The 27,566-nt window shown below is 40.9% G+C and overlaps 2 protein-coding genes across 3 annotated transcripts; both read right to left on the reverse strand.

Moving 5' to 3' along the window:
* Nucleotides 1-7,851: 7,851 nt before the first annotated feature.
* LOC306834973 (C-C chemokine receptor type 9-like) lies at nt 7,852-10,709 on the reverse strand. Its single transcript, XM_079361317.1, has 3 exons — nt 10,137-10,709; nt 9,955-10,013; nt 7,852-9,244 (listed from the first exon to the last, which is right to left on the reverse strand). The coding sequence occupies exons 1-3, from the start codon at nt 10,138-10,140 to the stop codon at nt 8,186-8,188; spliced, it is 1,122 nt and encodes a 373-aa protein (XP_079217443.1). The 5' UTR covers nt 10,141-10,709; the 3' UTR covers nt 7,852-8,185.
* A 7,513-nt stretch (nt 10,710-18,222) lies between these two features.
* lztfl1 (leucine zipper transcription factor-like 1) lies at nt 18,223-24,004 on the reverse strand. Of its 2 annotated transcripts, none has more exons than XM_079361299.1 (10): nt 23,984-24,004; nt 23,252-23,376; nt 22,922-23,116; nt 21,016-21,073; nt 20,496-20,567; nt 20,352-20,417; nt 20,190-20,267; nt 19,772-19,948; nt 19,530-19,633; nt 18,223-19,268 (listed from the first exon to the last, which is right to left on the reverse strand). In XM_079361299.1, exons 2-10 carry the CDS (start codon nt 23,326-23,328, stop codon nt 19,250-19,252), a joined length of 846 nt encoding a protein of 281 aa, XP_079217425.1. In that variant the 5' UTR covers nt 23,329-23,376; nt 23,984-24,004; the 3' UTR covers nt 18,223-19,249. The 2 variants fall into 2 exon arrangements, with proteins under 2 accessions (XP_079217425.1, XP_079217424.1); XM_079361298.1 differs by lacking the exon at nt 23,984-24,004 and adding an exon at nt 23,665-23,977.
* Nucleotides 24,005-27,566: the final 3,562 nt, after the last annotated feature.

Raw genomic sequence — 27,566 nt, forward strand, 5'->3', positions numbered from 1 at the left:
CAGAAGGAGACATTTTAAAAACCTACAGTAGACTATTAGACTGCAAATATCAATGGGCGAAGCCTGAGGCTCATCGGCAGCAGCCGCCATGTTGGAAATCCTGTTTCTCCCTAACTTTCAGTCAACTGACGCTGAGGCGGGTTTTATGATGAACTGTTACTCCGTCCTGTTCATGAAATCCAAACAGATATGTCATTAAAAAAAATCTGCCCCCTACAGTGTGTGTTCATGATGACAGTAACTAATCAGACCTGCTTGTTTTTTTTGTACCAGGCTGTAAACATGTGAATTTATACTCACATGTTATGGTGTGCAGGTGAATGCTGGGGCTCCTTCAGCTAGCCTCAAACAGACCCTCAACGAACTGCAGGATTTAACACATCCACATTGGCTTCATATTTAAAGAGTGGAGGTTTGCAGCTTGCTAGATACCCATTGGCAGTAAATATAGAAATAGGACAGATAGGATAGCAAATATAAGGCCAGACGAACGCCTTGCTTCTCCGCATGTGTAACCATCGTTTGGTCTTAAAGGCTGAAAAAGGACGAACTCAAAGTGTTTGCTTGCTGTTGATCTCAGGACTACAAGTGCAAGTGTGCCTACGGACAAATGACTGCAGCCTGCAGTTGGTTTGTTTGCCAGGGAGCAGAGATTTGAGACTAAACAAACAGACCACAAAGAGAAGCGTCAGTGACCTCTGTCTGGATGTAAGAAGCTCAAAATGTCTCCTTCCTCCTCTGATCTCACCTTTTCTTTCTCACCCGCACTCCATCATGCAAGGTTGTCGATCATTTTCAACACTTTAATACTTTTTTTTGACATGTTTAAAATAATACAATCTCCATTATTTATTACACTGTCTGAATCGCAGAGATAAAATGGAAATGTTTCGGTACTGTTAAAAAGATATTTTCTTGCAATGGTGGAGAATTGAAAACAAGAAATGACCCAATACTGGGTACATAAGAAAGAGAATTTTGTTGCCATGGTTTCAAAACAGATATGTTTGAAGTATTGTATCGAAGTTTAGAAATCAGGTTGACCTGTACACGCATGTACACTGAGGACACTAAACGCAGCCCGCCTCCTCTCCCCTCTTCCCAGCATCCCCCCCCTCCCACCCTGCCGGAGGTATCGGGTGGCTTGAGTGGGCCATTAGTGTGAATGACTGATAAGACTCTCAGCCCCCAAATAATCACAAAAAAAAGGGATATTTGCAGTTATTTTGAAGCCGTCAGAAATAATAAACGCCAAACTGTATCCACTTTGGCTATTAAAGCAATTTCCCCGTGATAACGTCCCGTGGGGGTTTCATGTGGAATCCAAATGACGACATAATAAAAACCACGTCGCCTGCACCCCCTTATCAGGCTGGATTAAAAGGGAATAATGAAACAGAGAGGGTTTGGAGCCTTGTGTGGTATGAATATGATTATCTAATGGACTCCAATGGAAAGGCATGTTAATTCCACTTTAACGCGAGACCTTTCCCAGACTATCTCCTGCCCCTGGCTCCTCCTTGGACCCCTCCTTCCTCCCCCACCATTCGACCCATTTCCTCGCCTTTTATTTTGCCTTTTCCTTTAAGTTGAAAAAATAGTTTTCCATTTTTTTTGTGCACAGAAGTCATTATGCCCCCTGCCTATCTCTGTGTATGAGCATGGGAGAGCGATAAATCCCCCCCTCCTCTTTCAAACTCTTTTTTTTTTTTGGTCTAATTCGAGTGTTGGCCTCCTAACTTTTAGACAAAAGCACTCAAGGCAATTATCAATATTCAGATTTTTTTTCCCCCTCTTTTGCACAGAGATCATTGTTGCTTGAAGAATGTGGGTCACTCGTAAAAAAACTCAAATCAAAGTTTCAGAGCTACCAGTTGAAATCAAATTACATGGCCTTTAAACAGCCCAAGTGTTTGAATATTAAAACAGGAGAGGAGCAACTTTAAAACTCGGCATCATTTTAAAAATGACTTGTTTATTTTTATTCGAAAGCTGTCTTTCCACTTTAAAATTCCTCTTTAAATTCATGTCTTTTTTTTAAATTTCAACATTAGTCAAGCTCATTTACATTGCAGAGAAATGTCTCTTTGGTATTCTTAAATTACAAACGTACGTGTGAAAGGATAAAATGTGTTAACTCAAAGCCGTTACATCTTTGTTTCAAGAGCACAAGGTTACACGTTGACCACCAAATAAAGATTTGAGTCAGGTGCAGGCTTTGCTGTCAAGATTCTGTTAAGATGTTGTCAGGCACACATCACCTGAGCGTGTATTTTACAATAGGTGTTGACTGATTAAAAGTACCTCTTCTTTTGATCAACCAAAGAGAAGTCCCTGACCACTCCCGGGCCTAGACCGGGGGGGTCATTATCAGACCCATTAGAAGCGATAAGACTCCTTTTTGCCGCATAGTCGAGTCCATTCTCATCTGGCAAAGCACAGACTTGTATTGTGTATCAGCGCACACATCCTAAGAGCAGACTGAGCTCCCAGAGGACACAGTTAAAAAAAAGCATCAATATTTCATCAAACTACTCTCTCTTTCTGGTCCAGATCAAAGGCTCGACTCCCACAGTCCTACAGGTAGAGATGGCTCTTTTGTTTTGGCTCCTCAGGTAGAGCAGCAGTCAGACTCTCCTCGCTTTTAGAAACCTCGCAACGCTCGGCACATCCATCTCACGCCTTGCTGCCTCGCTTTTGGAAGAGGGAAGGTAGAGACCACGAGGGTGAAAAACATGTTCCAGAGATGTCCAGAGATTGAACTTCTTGGCCTTGTAGTGCTGTATAACTTCCTGTTTGTTTTTTTGCCAAGTTTCCCAGTAGTGAGAGTAATGGTGAAACCGAGGCTCTTGTTATTTTTCTCTTAACGGCTGGAATAGTGTTGTAAGCTTCAGTTCTCACTGTCATGTTTTAACATATATACTGCCTTCAGAAATTGAAGACAAAACAAGAAGAGTCGTGAATGGAATAAGATTTTTTTTTATTAGCTTGGATTCTCCAGTCGGAATTTGTGCTTTATTTCCACAGATTCCTGAAATTACACGTCATTATGAAAAAAAAAAGTTTGGTCCAAATCCTGCTCCGTAGTTATGCAAGGTGTCAAAAAGCACTTTAAGGTTTAACCATGAAGTTTCCCCAGAAGTTTGGTGCCTTGCCCAACAGACCATCCCTGCAGTCCTTACTGGGACCTTCCAGTTCCCAACCAGCTCCCCACAGACTGAGCAACGGCTGCACTTGTGTTCACAAATATTCACAGATGAGCAGCGAAATTAAAAGTTAACAGGGGGGGAAATGTGAGGAGAGGGGAAGCAGGTATTCGTACAATTTCCAAGTAAGCAACTTTCATTCAAACGTAACTTTTGTTGAAGCTTTTTGTCGTATTTTGGTTCTCAGTAAAGATGAAACATGACGTATTTAATAGTGACTACAAAAACCTAAAAACAAATAATACAAAGAAAGAAAATGTCACGAATACAGCTGAACCAAAATGTAGATCAAACATAAGATGCCAAAAATAACTCTATTTAGAAGTTATCATGACTCAGCAGTTTGTTACGTCATCGACCACTTATTATATTCTGGATTTTTTTATACCATTTCAGGTCCTTTTTCCGGTCCGGGCTCTAAGAAGGTGGAGTGAGAAGATCCTGGAGACAAACAGACAGTTTAAAGAAGAAGAGGAAGAAAACATTTTAAAGGAAGTTAACAAGGCTAAAAAAAACCATTAATGATAGAAGGATCCGGCAGAAGTCCTCATGCAAACTGAAGTCGTGGAGCAGGTACTGTGACTGTTAATATACAGCATTAGACTCATTTTGATTCTTTAAAAAAATAAAATAAAATCTATGCATACCAACAATGCTTCTTAATTTAACACATTCAATCAAATATTAACTCAATCTATAAAAGCCTTTTCTTCAGTCTCCTCGTAATAAATACAGAAGGTGACGCATGTAATAGTTACAAAACACATTTCTGTAAATAAGGCAGTCATGTATTCACTAATGTCCTTGGATTATGTCATTACAAAGACAGAACGCCTTCTTTGATATGCATAGTATGTTATTGCATGTTTGCTACTATATAGGTGTAAATGTGTCCCCCCCCTCCCACACACACACACACACTCCAGGCCTCTCCTCCTCTCATCATCCGCGTCAATCTGCTGCTGTCACTCCGCACCGGACAGTGACTAACGACACTCCCAGTCACTCAAACACTTATCACCGCACAGGTAACACACAGGCCTGGAAATGACTGACATGAAATGGAAACGTCTCTCATTCTGTGGGCCCGGGAGCTGAAGTGAAATATTAGCTGAGGGAGAGATGGCGGCTGATAAGACGCTCGCTGTTTGGGCTGGGATTGTGGAGGTCCAAGTTCTATTACATTTCTTTTTACAGCGAGGACTGTTTGCTTGGATAAAGGATTGCTTTCCTTTTCAATTTCCTTCAGTCATTTCTCTGTTTTTGCTTCAATTTTGCCACATTGGAACATTTAAATATTGAGCCATGTGTGACTTTCTGAGTGGATGCTGCTCAAAAGCCAGTGGGGTCATTCTTGACACGAAAGCCTCGGTCCCTGAGGCCTTCCGGGGTCCGCAGAACCAGATCAGAGGCCAGTTTGAACCAGACTGCAGCCTTTTCAATGTCATAGGTCACATATGCTTTCTCTGTCTGTTCTATTACTCATACACTCCACAATGTCCTCCCTCCATCCCTCTTTTTTCTCTCACACGTCTCCCTCACGCACACAGCCATAATACACAATTCCCTTTGTGCCGAAAGATGGATGGGATGCTCCCAAACCACAGGTGCTGCTCCACTTGTGAGTCTTTCGCATTCTTCACCAGACCTGTTCAATTTTCTTTTTTTCTTTCTTTTTCCTGTTTTCCCTGGTGGTGATTACGATGGCGCTTCAGTCATGGGATAACAAGGAGCGTAGAATATTAGTGTTGCAGTACACAATCAATCTGCCTGTCTATTAGAAGCTCTTTGGGACACGACAAACCTCATGCACTTGAAACTTGAAGTGAAACGCTGCCTCAGAAGACACTGCCTTCTGTTCAGACCGCCACCAGAGGGGGTGAGTTTCATTTCCAACTTGTGTGTTCTCTGGAAATCTGAAAGCCAAACTCACAGGATGACTTCATGGGCAAGCTACGCCACCTTGTGGCCAGTAGCATGCATACTATAATTTCTCATGCCAGCTGTATACAGTCGGTGAAGATAATAGCGACACAATTCAATGGATCTGAATTAAATCTAATTTTCTAAACAAATTCTGAAAAAATATAAATTCTGATGAAATTGTCTTTATAATTGTGTTTTGGAAAAAAAAAATCTTATTTTTTAACAAATTGGCGTGATTCAAGAAAAACTGAATAATGCACTTCTTCTTTCAAGCATGCAGCTTTTATTTCACTTCATCTTTTTTTTTTCCTTTTAGACATACCTCACTGATCCCTGAGGGGAATTCTGGTTTTACCCTCTGTTAATGTGAGACATGCTTCTCACACACACATAGGCAGGAAATACACACACGTGCACTAACAGGACGTGTGTACATGTGCTGATGGAGCTGTCAGCTGTTATAGCTGTTCAATGCCATGCAAATATAAAAGCAGGGTAGGTCAACAGTGTATAAGAAGTATGCAAACAGCATGCAGGTTGGCAGTATTGCATTCAGTGTTTTAAATTCCAGGCATGTGTGGAGGCCCACAGCACATCAGAAGTAAGGCCTCGGCTCTGCAGATAAGCAGCCGGTGTTGTTCTTCACAAAGCTGACGGTTTCCTGACGTGAGAGAAGTAAACAGTGTAAAAGGAGGGAAATAAAAGACTGTGGTCTCACCTGAGCTCAGCAGGTAGGCAGCCGTTGTCTGGGGCCAACCTCAGTGCCCACAATAACAACTACAGATTTTTTTTTCCTTTTTTTTACTGTCAGAGTGTGAGACTGTAACCAACATGTACTTTTTCTCCCGTCACCTGTTTTTCTCCCGTGTTCTTTTGTTTTTTGTTTTGTGACTTTAAAAATTTTTGATGCACTTTCAAAAAACGCTACAACCCAATCAACACATTTTCCATCAAAACCGAAAAAATGGGGCCGGGTACCAACGTCACGTTTGAATCTTTGTCATCCTGATTTCAGATCAATAATACGTACAATACAATACAGTTCTGTACAGTGCGGTACGATACAATGGTATACAACATAACACATGCGCTACGATATGATGGTATGATATGTCGATATTGTACCGTAATACACTGTACATTATGGTATGGTACGATATAATGTAGTACAGCACTGTACAATAAGGTATTGTACGTTACATAGATAGATAGATAGATAGATAGATAGATAGATAGATAGATAGATAGATAGATAGATAGATAGATAGATAGATAGATAGATAGATAGATAGATAGATAGATAGATAGATACTGTATTGATCCCGAGGGAAATTCAAGGCATCCAGTAGGCAGGACACAAGACATTAGTTACAATACACACTCGCTGTCCCCCCTCCCCTCTGTATACAATAATCCCCAAACAAGATTTAGGAGCCCCTATGTGACCTAAGAGTAAACATAATTACAAGTTAAACCTGTGCAGTTAGCATTAGCATCAGACTGAAAACTTATATAGCATAATGTACATAACCTGTAAAGGAGAGAAAAACATGTGCTGGTTAAAAGAGACCTGTAAACAGTTAAAGAGCCTTAGAAACAAAGTGCTGACCTTCTAGAAACTAGTTACATGTGTATGTACAGAGGTGTTTGAGGTAGTGCCAGAGGTGTGAGTACAGTCATTAAACAGTCAATGCAGGGATGCAAATTGGGCCATTAAAGTGCTCAGCAACATAAAGGAGCAGTGATTAGCATTAAGTGTCCAAAACAAGAAGGTGAAACCAGGAGTGATTAGGGTGATTGCCATTAAAGTACCCAACTATTGAGGAGCAGATTAGCATTAAGTCTTATGATAGCATACAGAATTATACTGCATGACTGCGTATGTTGCCAGAGTGTGATTTGATTGGGATGCAAGGATTCCTGAGCTTGTAAAGAAAGACACATCTCCATGCAAAAGGAACATTTATCTTACGTTATGATACGATATGATGCACTTTACTGTCCTCTGGAGGACATTTGTCTTGGACTGCAGCTGCACACAATGAGCTGCTATGACAGTAGTTCATTTAAAAAAAGAAAAACTAAGCTGTTCATATGTGGAAGTGTTGTGATTCTTGAATGCGTCTTACAGTTTTGAATGCATTTAAAAAGCAGTATTGCGTGACTTTGATGGACCATGTAAGTAAAATCAACTCCTCCTTTGTTCGACTTTATCAATGCAGATGTAAACATGATGCATCCAAGCATTCAGGGTCAGTTTCCTGTGCCTCTGAGAAGTCGTAGCTGCATAACTGATTATTCTTTGATGATTCGAGTCCGTCTGCCACTTGTCTGAGCTGCAGCCGTTGTGATGCCAGTGTGGGAAGCTTTTTTTTTTTTTCTCGCACCAGTTAGACTAGGCATCCACTGTGAAACTGCCAAGTCATAGCCTGACTCAGACGGGGTTCAACAGTTACCAGTGATCGGTTCAGACGGTGGCACAGACTCGATTAGGATGTCTTGTCAAATCGAAAAACTTTGTGGATTGAAGTGACCGCATTACTTCCCACCACAGCAGGTACGTTACGCCGGTGAAAGCCTTTCAGTACTTTCCCATGTGAAACACAAAAAGTTGTTGAGCTCATCACTTATCACCTTATGCATACATTCATTGGAATGACTGTTTTGCACATTCTTACTTGTCTTTTTTGTGCTGATGGGACAGAATGACAGAAACTGCTCAGGATTTCCCCTTTTTAATTGCTTTTTTGTATCAAAAAATCACAACAACCATGTGAATGTATGTACAGCAGAAAATAACAAAAACAGAGAACCCTTTGATACTTAAAAAACTTTAAAAAAGAAGAAGCTATTTACACTATAATACAGTTTACACAGTGATTTCAGAGTCATTCATGTAATGAACAGAACATGTTTTTTTTTTTTATCCCTTTCAGAGTTGAAAATGTAATTGTTGAAGTGCTTGAATCACGTTCTGCACGAGGAACAAAATCAAAATGAGAACACTATTGAAGAAATCTACAGTCTCAGGTTTAAGGGCAAGAAATGGGCTTTTATAATGAAAGGGCTGGGGTAGTTTCTGTGTCCGACATGACAGAAGGACGTTTGGGTATTGCCTGTAATTTAATGAGCCCTCCTTTGCCCACGCCACTAACACACATCTTTGCCAGCCTGAGGAGGTCTTGCCTGAACCGAACCCCAACGAAGACGTACAGAAATGGGTTCAGGCAGGCGTGAGTGTACGCCAGGGTCTTGGCGACTTGTTCTGCGACATCGAAACGCATGACAGTTTTACAGTCAGTGATGGTGGTATTGGCCGCCTGCGTGGCTTGCACTATGAGCAGGCCATTGTACGGCAGCTGAGAGAGGACAAACACAAACACCACAGCAAAAATGACGCGTAGGGCCTTGTGCTTTCCGAAGCTTCTGGCCTGTAGAAGAGTGCGAATGATTACAGAGTAACAGAAGGCCATAATTATAAGAGGAAAGAAGAAGCCCATGCAGATCTGCAGAGACAGAATCAGGATCTTAGTCTGGTTGTTGTTGTTGCTCAAGTAGACCATAGAACAGGACGACTGCCCTCTTTTGTCCATCTTCACCTGGGCGAAGATGAACTCAGGGAGCGCCAGGAGGAAAGCGAGGGACCAGACAGCCAGGCAGGCGAGTTTGCTGTAGAACAACCTCTGTTTCTTCAGGTTCTGCGCCTTGGTGACTTCCACGATGGAAATATAGCGGTCCACACTAATACAGGTGAGCAGGAACATGCTGCTGAAGAAGTTGATTTTATACACAGCGGACACCATTTTGCACATGCCAACGCCAAAGCCCCAGCCGTTGTTGGCATCGACCGCCCAGAAGGGCAACATGCAAAGGAAGAGAAGGTCTGCCACAGCCAGGTTGAGCAGGTAAACATCGGTCATGGTTTTCAGGCGGTGACGCACGGTGGAGTAGATCGAAACCACCATCAGGTTACCCACCGCACCGAGGATGAAGATGATCCAGAGGAGAGGGGGTTCATACACCCCATGAAACATTCGGACCCAGCTCCGGTCACACAGGCCTGTAAAGTCAGTCGGGCCTGTATCATAATCTCCTGAGTAGTCAGAAGTGTCCTGCAATAAAAAAGAAAAAATACATATATATTTATATATTAGGTAAAAAATAAGGCTTCACACATCTGATACAGCTTCTTTTTCATATCCATATCCGCTAGCATTCTTACTAACTGCTGTCAGTAGCATAAAATGTGCTTCTACCGACGTGACATCAACCGCTGTCTGTGACGTATGAGCTAACCAAAGCGTGTAAAAAAAAAAAAAAAAAAAAAAAAGCTCTCAGGTGCAGGTGTTGTGTTGTCTATGCAGGAGAAACCACACGGCAACACAACTTCCTGTAGCTATCCAAGCCTGAGGGGGTAGGGGGGTAGGGGGGTGTAAACGATCCTGAGGGGCTCCAGAAAGGGGGGCACTGCTGCAGAACTCAAGAAACATCAAGTGCAGATTCAGAGCAGAGATAAAGAGATAGCTGCAGACGGGGATTAGGTTTTACATAAACAACGGAAAATGACGCCTTGGCATTTGAGTATACAGATGTCTGTTTAAGATAAACTGTCACTCAAGCACGAAACAAACATAGCATAACAAAAACAACAAAAACATAAATGTAATGTTTTTTTTTTTAATTAAAAATCGTCAAACTCAACATCAACAGAATCATCTTCACCCACAGATATCAGCTTATGTTATATTACAAGATAGTTTGTGTTTCTTGTTTGTGTGCATGTGATTCATGGCTACATATCATCATCCTAATGAATACTTACAGTTCCCATGTAATCAGCTTCTGTGGTTATTGACGTTGTAAATGTCTCATCTGTGTAATCTATAAAGGAGCAGACCATAATAATTAAAGTGAGATCATCACAACATTCTTACAGTAAAAACATCTTATAAGGATAAAAACATCACGCAACAAAACTTTTGCAAACAGCGCTAAACCACTTACCCATAGTGGTGAGATGTGTAGAGCAACCTCTCAGTCACAGTGATGCTTCTTTATCTTGCTAGTTCAACTGGTATGGTAACAACCAGACTCATCTTCACATGCTTATATAGGTTCCCTTTAACCACATGATGACGTGCTGATGTAACATCATCCCTCTGCAGGAGAAAAACACTGCACAACCCCTGGTGCTTTGTAAAGGTCTATTTCTCCTTCTTCTACAGCTGGGCAGCACGGTAACACGTCTTCCTTTACAGTGTGATATTAGCTCAGTGTCACTAGTGTCACATTTCAAAGGGAAACTGGAAGTTTTACACTCAACCCACTGAATCGTGGCCACCAAGGGAACCAAAACAATACACCCACATTCCTTCTGCTACCGATTAAGTTGGATCAAATTGAAGCTCGTTTTTTTCACACACTCTTGTGTACACAGGTGAAGCACTTCACACTTCTGATGAGTGATGTGTGAAACTGAAAACTGAACGGCACGATCAAAGAACAAAGCTTGATGAGGCAGATGGCGTAGAGGTGTTGAAATTCTGAAAATCACTGTGTCACAGATCTGTAGTCTATGGTCTGAAGAAGTGTGTAAGTTAAGCTTTTAAAGTTAACGGTAAGAAAAGCTAATTTAGGTACTTTTTTAAACAAAAAAAAAAGGTTATCAGCATGTTGTTCTGCTTTTTGAGCTGTTTTGTTTATTGCATCAAAAATAAAGTAAAAGTAAATCTTTTTTTATTTTAATGGGAAGTGGTGGGTAGGAAACTTTTGGTATCTTTGACTAAGAAGTTCTCTTTCTGCGTGGAGCTACATATGCTATGCTATGCTATGCTATGCTGAGCTTACCAGCTGCAGGCCTAGCTAAAGGTTTTCAGGCGGTGACGCACGATGGAGTAGATCGAAACCACCATCAGGTTACCCACCACACCGAGGATGAAGATGATCCAGAGGAGAGGGGGTTCATACAGCCCCTGAAACATTCGGACCCAGCTCCGGTCACACAGGCCTGTAAAGTCGGTCTATACCAGCTGCAGGCCTAGCTAAAGTAGCATAGAATACAATTGTCCTCTTTGACCTTGACATTGACCTGACTTTGAAAAAAAAGTCATCAGCCTGTTTGTGAAATTTAGTTTTTTTGGGGAACTCCGCTCACAAGTTAGTTAAGATGTGACGAATCACGCAGAGTCTTAGAAAAACAACATCCTTCTTTTTTTTAGAGTAACGTGACGCTGGACTGGCTAAAACATCATACAAAGGAATGAGTCAGCATTTTGGTGAATGCCTCCTAAGAAAGCTGATGGTCAGCTGACGAACCAGGAAGCGGTTAGCTTAGCATAAAGACTCTAAAAGGCTTGGACAACTCCGTTAAGTTGTTGTGTCTTTGTTTTCCTTTTGTGAATAAAAATGTGTTTAGAAAAAAAACATTCTGGAAGAGGAGTTTTAGGGTTAGCGCTGTTAGCAAGAAAGTCCCTGGTTCTAATCCCCGGGCCTTTCTGTGTTGGGTTTTAGTGTTGTCCCTGCACATGCATGTTGTTCCCCCTCTGGATACTCCAGCTTCCTTCAACAGAACCAAAAACATGCTTGCTAGGTTCATAGGTGACTCTACATTGCCTGTCGGTGTGAAAATGAGTGTGTTTAGTTGTCATCCCTGTGAACAGTCCATGATGTCCCTGGCCTCTCGCCCAATGGCAGCTGGGATCGATTCCAGCACCCCGCAACTCCAAACAAGGAAAAAGCAGGACAGATAGTGGAAGAATTGTTCTGGATTAAGGGTTTTGTAATTTGTAAAGAGGCTAGCTGTTTACATATAAAGGTAAACTAAGCTAGGCAGACTAAAGGTTTGCTTTGCTTTAGCAGGAAGATACAAGCGTGGCTTTAATTTTCTTGTCTTGGTGAGAAAGTGCAGTCTATATTACCCAAAAACGTCCAAATATAATTTTCAATGCATTTTGTTTTGTTGACCCATATTTCACAGTTTGACTTTAAGCCTGTTCATGCCTCATGGGAACTGGACTGAATCATTTCCTTATGGTTCAATGTGCTTTCATGTGATGTTTTCTTTTTTTTTCTTCTGTAAAGAAAACAAGAACTTCCTGTGAAAACAGGGAAATACAACGTTATTGGAATTGCCAAAGGGAAATGACAGACAGTCACATTGCTGACCCACATTTGTTTAAAATCAGAGAAGGTAGAAACTCCCTGGTATCACATCAAACCTGTAGCAAAGATAACACTGCTTTATTATGGGAACAGGATAAATCATTGAAGTAAATGACACATCTTTATTCGTTAAGGAAGTGTTTCAATCGTGTCTGTTTCCTGTGAGTGTCCCCCTGAGAAGGTTTACTGCTGTCTTCTCATAGTTTCACCTCCGGTCCTGATACGACTTTCTCAGTCTCACCCACATCGTTAAAAACTCAGAGCTCAGCGTGTCGGTCATCATGTAATTTCTCGATTTTAATCACAGTGAGGCAAAAGGAAATGGCTGTGTCACGATCCGATGAGTATTTTCTTTCTGAGAAAAGAAAAAGCTGGTGAAGAAAGTGGCTTTACCGAGAGGTTTCACTGATGCTGCCTCTCCAACTACTAGGTTGAGTTAAACTGACTGACTATGTGAGTGATCCTTTCATCTCATTGTAATCTGCAGGCAAAACACACAGAGACACAAACGACAGCAAAAATAGTGTCAAACTTGTCGACGAAAATACAATCAGACAGACATCATACGGTTGAAGATTTTATTAAATCAAAACGAGGCATTTAAATTCTCGCAAAGAGACAGTGGTTTTAGTAATAGTTGGAAACTTCTGGTTTAAATTGCACTTGAGGTTTTAAGAGAAACGGTTGCTTACTCTGAAGTTTCATAACGCATCAGATTCACAGACGGATTCACTTTTACTTTGCAGTGATGTTTGTAGAAGAAGAAATAGACTCTTCTTCACAAGCTTCAGGGATTGTTCAGGTTATTTAATCAACATTGCAGTGCTGAATAAAGATGTTCAACACATTAACATGCGGAGGCATCTGATGTTTGATTAACTATTCTTGTAGTCGGGCAATGAGTGTCAATGCAATCAGATGGGGGCTTCTTAGGGAGATTCCCTACTGTCATTGCAAAATATGTTCATTTTGTTTTGTTTCTTTGGTCCCAAGTTTGTCACAAAGAAGCCTCCACTGTAACTTTGCTGAGTGCTCATGTGTTTTTTTAACTGCTCTAGTGTAACATTTGATAAGAATTGATGCTATACAAGTATAGATTGATTGATTTCATGCAAAGATTAAAGGCCGAAATCTACATAAACCAAAGCCTGCATGATGAAGTGAGTGAGCAGACTCAGTCATTTCAATAATCTAGACTGGTATGTCTCATTCAGGACGAAGGACAGACAAATATAGAGTTTAAAAAAAAATTTCTTGTAAAAATTTTCATTACAACCTCTAACTGTACGCTCTCTCTTTTTTAAAGACATCTGATAAAGCATCCGATCCGTTAGCCAGGCAGACTGGACAGGTTGAAGATTTCCAGAAGTCAAGTTTATCATGACAGTTCAAAAGGGCGGTGCAACTTCAATTTTATTAGAACATCACAACTTCTGGGGCGCCGGTAGCCTGTAGTGGTTAGTGTGGTATTTTTCACCACGCGTGCAGACGCTATAGTCCTCTGAGCGTGCGGCCTTCTCTTCGATTTCTGACTCCATCTGCTATCCTTTCCCTCTAATTATAAAGGCATAAGTAGACCAAAAATAAAACATTAAAAAAGAATATTACAATTTCTGTGAAAGCAGAATCTCCTTCATTTGGTTAACAAGTCAGATTAGATTCTCATGATAATAAAATGATATAATATTCACATTCATTCACTGACTTGACTGCTTTTGGAAATGTGTTGACCTACAAATTAACAAAAAATTAATAAAAAGAAACACTGAATTAAAGTATGAGAGGACCAAAGCTGTTTGATTTCATAGTGACATCTGAAAAACAAAGTGTTTTTTTTTTTATTATTTAGGCTAGCATTGTATTTCAGGTATGCTACGTGATCTCTCATCAGTAGGTTTCACAAATAACAACCTTCATGTGGTCGAACGATGCAGCTGCAGTGACTCAACTGTTACAACTCACCTCACTGATCTGCAGAAGAAGAAAAAGATTCAAATGAGAGGCATTTATTTTCAGTATGGTCATGAAGGTAAGTAGTAGTAGTGTTGCGGTGGAGTTAAATTAAGAAACACAATTGTAATGTGCAGATTTATTTTTATAAAGTAGATTATTATTATTATTCATTAGTTTGTTATTTCATGGACAATCCCCTTTAACAATAAAAGGTGCAGCTTTAGCGTTTGCGGCTAATTTCCAGCTGTCAGGGAAAATGTACATGGGACAATTTTGGGGGTTTTTAACATTATTTTTATTTCACGTTATGCCTCTGAACTAACGATATTGAAAGAGCACTTTGCCACAAGTGCTAAATACTTCATTATGAAAGTGGCTCTTCGATGACCTTACTGATGGTGGTGAAACATCTTACCAGTTTTATCTTCATATCTCAAGAGGAAAAGGGCAACCGAACTTATCGGCAGTTTCTAATCAAGTTTCTAATCAATCTCATTTCCAGTCATAAAAATGTTCTGCGTCACAGAAAAAGAAGGGGCATTAAAAGCTAACTGCATTATTTTTATTTGATAAATAGGACTTGTACAATTGCAGAAATGAATGAAAACTAACACGCTCTTGGCATATGCACCAGTATCTCTTAATCTTGATGCTGTCCATGCTGTAGTGGGGTAAGTGGCACATCATACACTGTTATTGATCAGCCTCTGATAGCTGGTAAATGCAAACCCGCAAACTCCCCCTTACCTGCTCTGTCTGAAACCTCGTTCATGCTTTAGGAGATGTTTAACATGGTAAATAAACACCAGGACTCACATCGACTTGGACTCGAGCATTGACTGCATTAGAGCTCAGGAGACGGAGAGAACTCTGTTTGATTTACTGATGAAGATTGTTTTACAGCATTTGTGGTGGATTTTTGTTTGAGGCCTTAACATTGTGTCCAGCAACAGTTACTGTTCAGGATGCCTAAAGAGGCGCCACAGTTTTGCTCTCAAAGATTTTACAGTGAATGATAAATGCGACTCGGACTCAGGTAATGAGGACTTGTGGATTCCTCTTTTGATTGACTTGTGACACTGCATGAAGACGAGATTTGATGACTCTACTAAAAACCAGAATGTAAGCTTTGTAATTGTGAACAAACAAGTGACTTCTCTTTTAAAGGGAGACCATCTAACTGTGTATGAATCAGTGCCAAAGAGACTTATCTGTCATGTTTTAGCTAAATGGAAAACAAAAGCACAAATGAAGAGAAGTCCTGAAGTCAAATATAAAGCCAAATGCTATCTAGCGTAAGCTAATGGGCCCTGAGACCAGCGCTCTAAATCCAATGAGTGTAAGACCAAGTCATGGTGCATTTTATTTTCCATCACATCTGCATTTAAGTAGGAAAGAACATTTCTCCGCTCGCGAGATGAATAAAGGATCATCTTATCTTATCTTAAGACAGAAAAGTGATGCTTATTGTTTAATAGGCCTCACTTAACGTCAAAGCTGTTGGATCCCAGAGACAATATTTTGAATCAAGGACAGAGAGGTAAAAGATGTTTCATTGCTCATCGTCTTTGTTTTCATCATCACGCAACACTCTGGACGTCACCTCGTATTCTTTTGAAATGTGCGTGACAAGTCTGCTTCGTGATTACAGAGAAAAACAAAAAGTGTGGCGTGACAGTGAAACCGAGAAAGCCCCTGTGATGCCTTTGCCATCAAGCAGGAAGCGACTGTGAATGGGTACAGACACTATGATAGATATTAGCTGTTGTCCTGTATTGAGGTGAAGTACTGTCACTGCTGTCGCTCTACGCTCTGCGACGTAGGCATTTGGTTCTGAGACATTTGTCACCACTTCCTGTGTACTCGCTCGCTGTGATTTATTTCATGCAGTGATAGACAACGGCTCAGCATTTGCATCATATCTGAACCTATCAGCAATTATCTCGTGACACTTAGATAGATAGAAAACAGACATTTGTAAATCCACACATGTACGCACACAAATGCAAACGAGATATTCTCTTATTGAAACGTCAAAGGAATAAAGAAGAGGTAATGTATTGTCACTTTTCTCGTATGATGAAAGCAGAAAAAAAAAAGTTTGACAGATATTGTTGATTTTAAATGACGTGGTTTGTCACGCCATCCCCTCTCACCAGCCCGCCCTCTTTTTTATTTCGCACCAATAGAAAGAAAAGTACAACATGCAAACGACTCCTGCATGTGATGCGAAACCAACACAAGTTGAAGTCAGGACAGACTGTGGCTTGAAGAGTTTCGCTGCAAACAACGTGAGGTTGATGGTTAAGTGATTGGTGAACGCGTTGTCTCTTCATCTACGACGGTCTCTTCTGCTATGGTTACCAAACAAACGGGGTGGGGGGTGGGTGGGTGTGTGTGTGTGTGTGGGAGGGGCTAAGCAATGTGTATGTACTGCAATGTGGCTGTACAAAGAGGATGATCCTCACTAATTCATGCGTCCATTTTATTTGTGGGGGGGTTCCTTAATGTTTGATCAGTTTAAAAACAAACGTTGTCCTGTGTTTTAAATAATCCATAAAGATACTAGATAGATACATAGATACTTTATTATAGATACAGCCTTATACTACTGTCACATAAGGCCTGGTCTGCAGAGTCCCTCCGCACCTCTAAGACAAAGCTACAGACCTTACTCTTTCATGGACTCTCATGCACTTACATTAATGATATTGATGATGGATTTTGTTTTTTAATGACAAATGACATTACTCAGTGTGGTGCTGATGAAAACTCTCAACAAACAGCTGATGCTGTGCAGCGCCTCTGTGTCCGATCAGACAAAACTCATTTTGTGTTACTATTCTATACTATTATTAGAGTTAATCCATCATAGCGGTCTCCAATAAAATGATGTTCAGCACTAGATCCTCCCCTCTTTTATAATCACTTCTCAGGAGAATTGTTCTTTTCTGGCCTTTCTCCAGGACCAAGTTAGAAACAAGGACTGGTTAGAAGTTTCCAGAGAGTCATTCTTACCTTCTTTTGCTTCCTTTTTTGTGCGTGTCCCTGACATGAAAATCACACACATACCTTTTCCTAAATACGCCTTCTAGCTCATCAGGCAGACTAAAACAACGTTTGTCAAAAAGAGGCTCGACTATTTAGAGACAATAAAACCAAAGAGTGGTCAATATAAGGTTTCTGTGTAAAAAAGCTGCCCACTTCCTTAAATGTTGTTACCCTTAACTATGCCAAAAAATATTACCATAACAACCAAACAGGTTATACATTCCCATATTATTTAAGTATACATTCAATGAAGTCTTACATAATTTGAGATGTTACATTCTTGATGAATGGCGCCCCCTTGTTGAGCCTGTCAGTTGCATACACAGGGGCGTTTAAACACCCTTCCTTTTGCTTATGACACCCTGAAGGCTAATGGCAGCATGTCCTTCTAGGTCACAGGTGTCAAACTCCAGTCCTGGAGGGCCGGCGTCCTCAGACTTTTAGATGTCTCCCTGCTCTAACACACCTGCTTTAAACCAATGTGCTGTCATTAAGCGCTGCAGAAGCCTGAGAACGAGTCACTCATTGGATTCAGCTGCGTCCGAGCAGGAAGACATCTAGCAGTCTGAGGAAGCCGGCCCTCCAGGACTGGAGTTTGACACCCCTGTGAATCTAGGTGAATGTAATGTTTTAAAAGAGGCCAGGCTCGTCCTCTAAGTAGCACTCCGGGTTCAAGTTCGACTTGTGTCACCTTTTGGGCATCACCCAATCTCTCTCCCTGACTTCTATCCACTGTCCTGTCCAATAAAGGCAAAGTGCCCAAAAATAAATAAAACAAGCCGGAGCAGCAGGTTGAAAGATTAGAAGGAAGTTAGAAAGATATTTTAAATTCTCTGTTTACGTACCAGACGTATCCGTAAGATTTAATAGGATGGATGACAAACATTTTGAAAGTATAAACATTAACTAAAAATGACCACACATGTACTTGGTAACAGCCTTTTATTACCCCATACTTAGCACGATACACACAAACACACATCTAGTGTAGTGTAATATAGGGTCGATGTATCATACTCTACAAGAGCATTAACTCATGAACATCATGTATATCTTCTTTTTTTTTGCCCCTCGTACACTCCTTCAGCCACACGATACCAAAAGTACACAGTTAAAGATTTTACACAAAAATATTCTATGCCCTTCGTCAGGAGGGAGTAAGGGAAAACAATCTACATCACTATCCATGTCAGAGTGGAAAACATTAACGCAAGAAACCCGGTTAAAATTAAGATGATCAGACTTTCACAGAATGCCAGATCATTGGAAATGTTTCTGATTGAACGTGTTAAATAAAAGCAGGTCTGACTTCAAAGGGTCAAAAACCTCGAGTTAAGATTTCGCTATTATCCAACAAAAAGCTTTTTGGTTTTTAGTTGGGTCTGACGTAATGATGCCTTAAAATCTGCCTTCAAGGGGAGCTTCTAAATAAAGAGTAAACAGCGCAAATATAAATAATGAGCAGGTGCTAAAAAGCTAAATATCACCCATAACCATCTGATCGATAAGACTGCAAAGCTTCAGGCAGACAGTAAAGTTTCTGTCCAAATCAGCACGTGGACAAGGCCTCTTCAAACAGGGACGTGATAGTATTTTGCATAGAGCACTGCGGGAAGTCTAGCTACTGTAAGTGAGCTCCGAATTGAGACGTAGAGAAAAAAGAAAAAAAAAAAAAGCAGAGCTATCATTTATAACTGCTTCGTTTAGTGTGTTCAGTTGTGTTTACTGCCAACACTCCCTTCCCTGCTCTTAACTAATGCCAACAAAACTACTGAAGAAGCCAGATACAACATGAATAAAAAGTTCCAAATGGAAATGCTTTTTTTTTTTCTTTTTCTGTCTCTCTTCTCTCAGCAGTGGAGCCGATGGTTTCAAGTCCAAACCACAGTCGTAAATCTTGCACCCGTCTTGGCCTCTGGACACCTGTTTCAGCAGCTGTTCCGGGCAAAAACTCATTCATTGGGTTCGTATCTGAAAAAGAGCGATGCAAGTTTCGCAAACCTCAAATGAGAAACATTTCTGAGAAAAAAAGAAAGACAACTTTACAAATGAGGAGAAACAGAACAGGACAGGAGCGGTGGGACCTTCAGGGCTTTAGGCCCTTACATCACTACTAAATCTTTTTTAGTTACCATTACATACAAAACTTTCCTAGATTTTCCAAACCTTTTCCAAAGGGGGAAATATTATTTTTTATTATTGTTTCATCTCTCATAATAAAAAAATACTCACCTCTGCAATCGTTTTCTAATTTCTTTGATCTGCTCGTTCTTCTTGGTAAGGATCTCTTTCATGTTTCGGTAGGCTGCAGTTTGCTGAAACTTCTTGTCCAACTCCTGCACACAGTACACACACAAGCATAAACAACAAAGAAGCTCAGCGCATGAATATGAACTCTCTGAGGTACACGATGTGACATGTTGTTGGGTGTAAACTCCAGATGCTTGATGCAGGTAAAGAATACAACGCTGCACCTTCTCTGCCAGGGCCAGCTGCTCCTGCACTCGAAGAAGCTCGTGTTTGGCAGAGATCAGGTTTTCCTGCAGATCCTTCTGAGACATAGCATTGGCACTGAGAGACCGTTCATAGTCCTCCCTTAGAGCGGCCACGGTGTCCTCCAGACTGTTGATCTCCTGGGATTGGGTGGCCAGCTTCAAGGGGAAAGAGGCAACACACAGGTTCAGATGTAGTGAAGGGAAAACGTTTGATTCTACAGAATCTATACCCGACTCCTATATACACAGAGACAGACGTGTGCAGCACTGGATACATACCATTCAAAGTCCAAGATGGCAAATAGAACCAAATGATGAGAAGCAATAATGAGAAAAAAAAGGCAAACTCAAAATGTCATGGAATAAGAAAATGTGATTGTCGCATGACACACAGTACCTGCTGTTCACCTTGGACCTTCTGGAGATCTTTCAGAGCTCTCTCTGCCCTGCTTCTCTCATCTAGTGCACTCATTGCCTAAACACAAAAATCAATCAGAGTGCGTTAAAAACATGAACTCGATGTTTTTAATATGTTGACACCAACGGCTGATTAAGATACCTGTGATTCTAAAGTCCGCAGCCTGGCTTTAAGTTTGTCATTTTCCTCCTGTAGTCTTGCAATCTCCTAAACAAAGATTCAAAGGACTGTATGATTACATATATGAAGACACAACTTTCCAAAGGTCTGAGAACCTTTCTTTACCTTGTTAAGAAGTTCAGAAACGCCACCTTCATTCAGTGGCGCTAGCTTGGGTTTGCTTGTTTCCTGGTTTATCTGGGGAGAAAGATCAACATAACTGAAACATGACTGAAGATTTCCTAATTAATCCTAATTTAAAAAAATGTTGTCTATACCAAGCTAACTCTGTATTATATGTGACATCTGACGGTTAAAATCTTTGTGTGCATCTAGTTCTGTTATTCTTAGAAGTAAGGGGATGACTGAGGTCAACTTTTCCAGGACAGTGAAGATGATAAAGTGAAGTGTTGCATTATAAAGTCAGCGTGCATTGTAACCTCAGTGAAGTGTGAACTCTGCACCACAGAGCGAGGTGTGAAGGACATGCAGCTTGTTATTTAAAACGGCTTTAAGTACACAGGACCGCTCTCCAGTAACTGAAGCCCATGTGGGTGCAGATCGACTCTGAACACACGACTGACGGCAGCTCCTCCATGGTGATGTCTGAAGTTGTCCGTGTCACAGAGCCGCACATTACACTCACCTTATCAGTGGGTTTAAAGTCAGTCTTCTCAAATTCTGCCACTTGTTCTAAGAGCTCCCTTTAAGGGAAGAAAAGTGGAAAGAATAAGACACATAAACGCTTCAGCTCAAAAAACATCGAAACTGTTAGAATGTATGAATTTTGTGTTTTTCATGTACTAAGTATGCAAACAGCACCAATCAGGGTCAAACAGATCTGATTATCTTTTCGACCTCTCGATGCAATCACACAGTTGTGTTTTTGTTTTTTTACCATTTAACTGCTATTTGTCGGTTACATCTCTTTCACAAGGTAAATAAACACCCTGGTTCCTGCTGGCAGTTTAGCACTTTAAGATGTGCCTGTGGTGAAAACAAGAGCTCTCTAAAAAGCTTAAATGTGGTTTGCAGGAGGCTGCAGAACACACGTAGAGCGTCACATCGGGCGTATTCCTCGTTTTAAAACCCTGTGTGTGTCACGTAGAAGCCGACAAAAATAAAAGATTTAAATATCCACCCACCATGTCCACATCACAAACAAAAAAAACATTTCCAAAACACGCTCAGAGTGAAGGAGGTGAGGGGTTACGAGGTCAGAAGTTAGATGAAGTTCACCTGAGTGTGACACCTGTGGAGTTTTAAAACCATCACACAGGTGGGCTGTGTTGATAACACAGCCTGCAGTTTGTGAACTTTTACTTGAGCGCTGAAGGTCAGATGAATGGAAGACAGCGAACAAAGCAGAGCCTTTCTTCCTCCTCAAAAAGAGGAACAGGGCGGCGTATGCTCACAGCTGGAGCTGGACGTGCAACAAAAACAACATTTTCAACAACTTTCATTCACTTCTGCTCATTTCATTTTAAGCTGCATAATGCTGTATGTATATCCCAATATTTAGATAGGTTGATATTTCAGCTAAAAAAGGCCTCACATTATCTTGACAGGTGAATGCTCTGACACACATTCTGCTCATCTTTATCTGCAGTCAAAGAAATACTGCCCTGTTAGTTTTTGTCCAAAGGAGAGGTTTTAAAACACGATTAGTGAGACGTGTATTCACGCAGACCGCGAAGTGATACAAAGTAGAAAAAGTTTAACATTTCATTTAAAAAGCGTTGAGATAGTCACACCTGAGTCCTACTTTAGTTTACATTTCCAAAAGGATAAAAGAATTTAAAAGTTTACATATTTCAAAAGTGGTTTTTTTTCTAAAAACAAAAACATAGGTCCACCAGACATAACGTAAAAATGTCAAGCGACTGGTCGTGAGGTCTGAAGATTATTCTGAGAAAGTAGATGTTGTGTCTCCAGTGGCACATTATTCTTTATGATGTCGTGATTAATTCAACAGTCGACTCCACCACTCAGTATCGGGCCTCGAGATACGCGTGTCACTTAGGTGAACTGACCTTAAAAGAAAGCGAGGGGCAACAGATGTTGTGGTTTTAGGTCAACTGAGTGGAAACCTTTTTCATAGAATGGAAGGAAGTTCAGATAGAGTATGCACGTGTTTGGCTTTGGTGACCTTTTCAACAGGCATGTACCTTAAAACTGCGAGAGATCTGATCCTAAAGAGAGCGAAGAAGGAAGTGGTTCACAGAGGAGCAGCTCTTTTCATGCGAGTGCGTGATGGTGTATTGTTTTTTGTGTCACTCTCTGTTTGACCCTGGACTGTCATGTTACAGCCATTTAGATTTGAAAACATTTTTTACAACTCTATTTGTGTTTCTTTTTCTCTTTGTTTTGAATGAAACATCTTGATTATCTGAAACATGAACAACATGATTTGACTTTCAGGACTTTGGAGGCGCTGCAAAAACATTGACACATTTGGAATCGATTTTTAACCGCCTCACGATTAACCTTTACATCCCTGCTCATCAACTAACAAAAAAAAGCCTCATTGTGCCGCATTTTCGCTCTCTCACCTGTTCTCCAGCTCTGAGATATCACTCTGCAATCGAAGGTAGAACTTCTCAGCCTGTGAGAAGAGCTGCCTGAGCAGCAGCACGTTCGTGTGCGCCGTGTTGATGAGCTCCATCTCTACCTCCCCTCGCACCACCGCCTGCAGCCCGTCCAGCATCTCCCTCACCTCGTCCACCGTGAAGGTTTCCTCCACCAGCCTTTTAGAAACACGTGTGTAAACACTTGCACGTTAATTTGATGCACATTTACCTCGCCTCCCTGCATAAAAGAGCTAACTGCATGACAGTTAATGTGCAAACACTGATGCCAACAACTGAAGTATGACAGGTTACCTGCTATCTTTGAGTTCTTCAAAGCATGAGTCAATGGTCTTTAGTCTCAGGACCCTCTTTGAACGAGCAAATCGCATGTAATTGATGGCTTCATTCTGATGGTGATCATTAAACCCAAATTCAGCCTGCATGAAGACAAAAAAACAACAGTTAAAAGACAGTCATTAAAGATGAAGAGAGAGACTAAGAGGCTGCAGTGGAGAGCACAACTAGCTCTTAAGCTACCTGGAGGAGGATTTTCCCCCTGCTAATATGTGACAGGGCCTATTCACATGAGGTTACCCGCTACGTGCTATCTGTTTGGGTTACTTTGTAATCGTCAAAACAACGAGACGTGGAGCATGGCGACTTGCAAAGGCACAAAATGTGGTTCAGCTATAGGCATCAACAGCACAAGGAGAGCACTTACTTACCATGGTGGCTGTGTAGCTAACGTTAATGTTACTAAGTTTGCTAGCTTGTAGACTGAGTTGATCCCAAGAAGAAAAAATGGGTGTTTCTGCCTCTAATTCTGGCCACGTAGCGAACTGAATTGACGCTAAAGTCGCGTAAGAGCTTGAAGTCGAAGGTCCTCGTGAACCCTTTTTTTTATACTTGGAGTTAATCCCCTATACGATAGACACGGAGGGGGGTTTTCATAGCTAAAAGATTATCTGGCAGATTGGCTAGCCTAGCTAACCCAGCTAGTGTTTGCCTTGAGAGTGCCTTGGTTACGGGTAATAGCGTCATCACCTTGGTAACGAGAGGTGCATTCAACGGCGCTGCGTACACGCCGTACGCCGTCACTAACGTCTTTTAAAATAATTATAATAATAAAATAAATAAAACAATAAATGAATAGAATAGAAAAAACAAACAAACAAAAATAAATTAATTCTAAAATATATTTTAAAAGACTATTAATATTAAATTAAATAATATTTTGCGACGTAAAGTTATCTCAACTGTAAGTACAATGCCAATTTTTTTCACGAAATAAAACGAGGTATAGTTTGAAGAAAAAAAAAACCCTATGTGAATTGCCAATCACAAAGCAATATCGCTATTTTTACCAATAGGCTGCTGTAAACAAACATTTTCTGTCAAATCATATCTGCCTGTTAAAAACAAAATGTATTTTAAATCACGTCTTTTTACATGTAAACATTTGATGCAAAATCATGTTTTAAGCAAAAATAACCCAACAAGTCTTTAGCAATTCTTTATTTTCTTCATTTCAGTTTGGCTACCGAACCATACAGGTTATATTATTGAATATTAATATTACAGTCTATAGTATTGAAGAGTTGTATCGTGTAGGGTAGGCTGTTGTGCACCATGTGGCGGTAGATGGCAGTATAGAGTTAGGAATTGGTTCAATACTAGAACCTACTTCATAAAATGTTTACATATCTGTATGTAGCCTATTCTTGTTAGTAGATTTGTATACCTGTATAGTTCACAGTGCGTGCATTTATTTACCATGTAATAGACAATTTGGTTATCCACCAAAATAAAGACAATATTTTTGTGCATCCCTTTAACAAATTTATGATACAGTTAATTCATTTTCCATTCCACTTAAATATTATATTTAATTCAAGTTGAACAGAGTTTGGAAAGTGGAATAGCTTAAGCTCACATATTTGAGCTCACCTGCCTCCAATTACCAATCAAGGCTGGAATTCAGAGAGCAGTGATGACGTTTAATGTCACCATGACAACCACTGTAGTTTCAGTTAGCTCCTTGTTAGCAACCGCCGTATAAAGTATGCATAAAAACTTTAAAATTCACAAGTGGGGGTCTTAGCTATCGTAGTTTATCTCCTCTAACAAAACGTCAGCTTCTCTTCAGCTTGTGTTAACCACAGATCTTATTTCAGGCGTCTAACTACAAACCCATTCAAAATCCCCATTGACTTTTAGAGTTAGGAACCCATGACGCTAAAAGGCTAACTCACTTCCTGGTTTTCGGACTCATTACTGTACCAGTCTAATTAAGCACATAAACAAGTGAATATAGTTAGTGTGGCTTCCATTTGTTTACATTCAAATCCCCCATTTTGAATGTAAACAAGCAAAAATGAAAATTGAACTTTTCAAAGATCAAAGGCCGTCCACTTCAAAGGATGTCTTATGATGTCATAATTTGGCCAAGTATGAATCAGGACATCCGGTCAGTCAGATCATTTCAAGTCTCTCATCAAGCAGCAGCATTTGTAAGACCCTCTGATCGATATTCTGTTTATCAGAAACAATAACAGTTTTCAAACAGCAGCATCTCTTCAGTTCTGAATTTGACTAGCTTAAACATGTTGGTAAAATCTCTGAACAAAATGCAGCTTGCGAAGGTCCCGAAAGGGAACAGAAGTACCTTCCCCAAAGGGAACAGAGTTACCTTCCCCAAAGGGAACGGAATTACTTTCAAGCCAAAGGTCCAAGTAACAGTTCCGCTAATGAACAAGCTCTCAAAACTTGAACAAGACGTGACCCGGCTCAACGTGCTGCTCAACAGAGAGAGGGAGCAAAGCACCAAGGAGAAGAGAGAGAAGATGATGATCCACCATGAGTTGGAGGAGACCAGGAAACAGCTTGAGAGCCAAAAAGCTCAAAAGGAGTTCTTTATGAACCGGTGCAAAGCGCTGGAAAGACAGCAGGTACACACCTCGATGGACACTGCCGCCAACCAGGGACAAAACAAAAGACACAAAAGACGTGTGGCTGAAGACGAAATGGAAGTGGACAACACAAGCATCCCCAACAAAACTTCAGCCGAACTCGGAGGAGACACCAATAAACTCCTGAAAGAAGAGCTGGAGAAGGTGAAACGTGTTCTAAATGAGCAAGGCCTGAGGTACCAGCATGACATGCACAGTGCCGGGCAGCAGATTCAGGCCTTTCAGCAAGAGATGCAAAAACAGTTGAAGGCTCACACTGACAGAATGACTCACGACCAGGCTTTCATCAAACATTTAACCGAAGAAAAGGACGCCCTACATAAGAAGATGGCAGAGGAGAGCTGCAAGCACCAGAACATCATGCAGAGTGCCAAGCAGCAGGTGGAGGCCCTGCAGTGTGAGCTTCAGCAGCAGAAGCAGGCTCACATTGACAAGGACTCCCAGTTTCAAGAATACGTCAAGTCCTTGACGGCTGAATACAACGCCAGCTGTCAGAAGATGGCAGAAGACAACGCTGTCCTGCTGCAGAAGGCGCAGATGTGCTGGACGGAGCTGCAGCAGACTAAGACTCAGCTCAGCGGCCAGAATGACATTCAAAAAGACCACCAGGAGCTTCAAGCCATGCTTAAGAACTGTGTGGAACAATTTGGAGCTCAGATCCAGCAGGAGAGGAGCAACACCATGTTTTTCCAGGAAAAGCTGCAGTTGTTAGGAGCTAGATATCAGGAGCTGAACCAGAGGTACCAGTCCGAAGTTTCCACTCTGGAACATCAGGCCAAGATCCAGCTGTGTCAGTTTGAGACTGAAACCAGAGCTCACTCAGACCAGCTGACACAGAGCCAGGGAGTAACCAGGATGCTGAGGGCTGAACAGGACGCCCTGCAACAGAGCCACCAGGAGAAGGAGCGCTTCTATGTAAGACAACTGGAAGAGCTGGGCGCTCAGCTCAATCAGCAGCTCCACAGAACCATGGAGCTCACGGAGCAGCTGCATGCTGACAGAGAAGAGAGTGTGACCTCCACGAGAAAAAGATCCCGTTGTGAAGAGAGACCAGAGGAAGAGACCACAGGAAGTGAATGAACCAAGCAAAGTGTCTTCCTGGATGGTTCTCCCCTTCTCCTTTGCACTTCATGAGAACATTTATTTTCACAGAAGACATTTTTTTTCAATATCATGTTTCAAATTGTGGTATAGGTCAAAAATGTCCACTGTTGAAAAATATGTCGGTAATGCTTTACTTTACAAATTCGGCCATAATTAGACAAACTTCTTTGAAATTACCCCCAAATTTCATTACAATTAGAAAACAAAAATCAAATTAAATCACAAATTCACCTGTAAAGTAAAGCATTACCAAAAAACATCAATTTCAGTAACATTAAATAAAAAAAATAAAAAAAATAATAAATTATAATCCTGCACATAAAGTCTCAGATTATGTCTGTTCTACATTTTACATCCAAATGTTTCCACGTCACCCGGTGTACAAAGACAGAAATAGAAGTAGCTTCGAGGCAGATAGAAAAGATTTATTTTGACATCATAATGATATCTTCACTTCAGCTGTGGGGGAGCTGGGGATCGAACCCTAGCCTTCTGGATGAGTCAACCGACTCAACCAACTGAGCCGCAGTCTCAAGGACTGGCATGACATTCCT

Source organism: Symphodus melops, assembly GCF_947650265.1.
Source record: "Symphodus melops genome assembly, chromosome: 14".
Lineage (NCBI taxonomy): Eukaryota > Metazoa > Chordata > Actinopteri > Labriformes > Labridae > Symphodus > Symphodus melops.

Bases quoted from the DNA above. Each gene is read 5' to 3' on its own strand.
- lztfl1 (XM_079361298.1), bottom strand. The intron at 20,568-21,015 runs GTGAGTGTAATG...CTTTCTCCCCAG, and splicing joins ACTTTAAACCCACTGATAAG to ATAAACCAGGAAACAAGCAA. The intron at 19,634-19,771 runs GTGCAGCGTTGT...TACTGTGTGCAG, and splicing joins AGCTGGCCCTGGCAGAGAAG to GAGTTGGACAAGAAGTTTCA.
- LOC306834973 (XM_079361317.1), bottom strand. The intron at 9,245-9,954 runs GTAAGTATTCAT...TTTTTATTGCAG, and splicing joins AAGCTGATTACATGGGAACT to GACACTTCTGACTACTCAGG.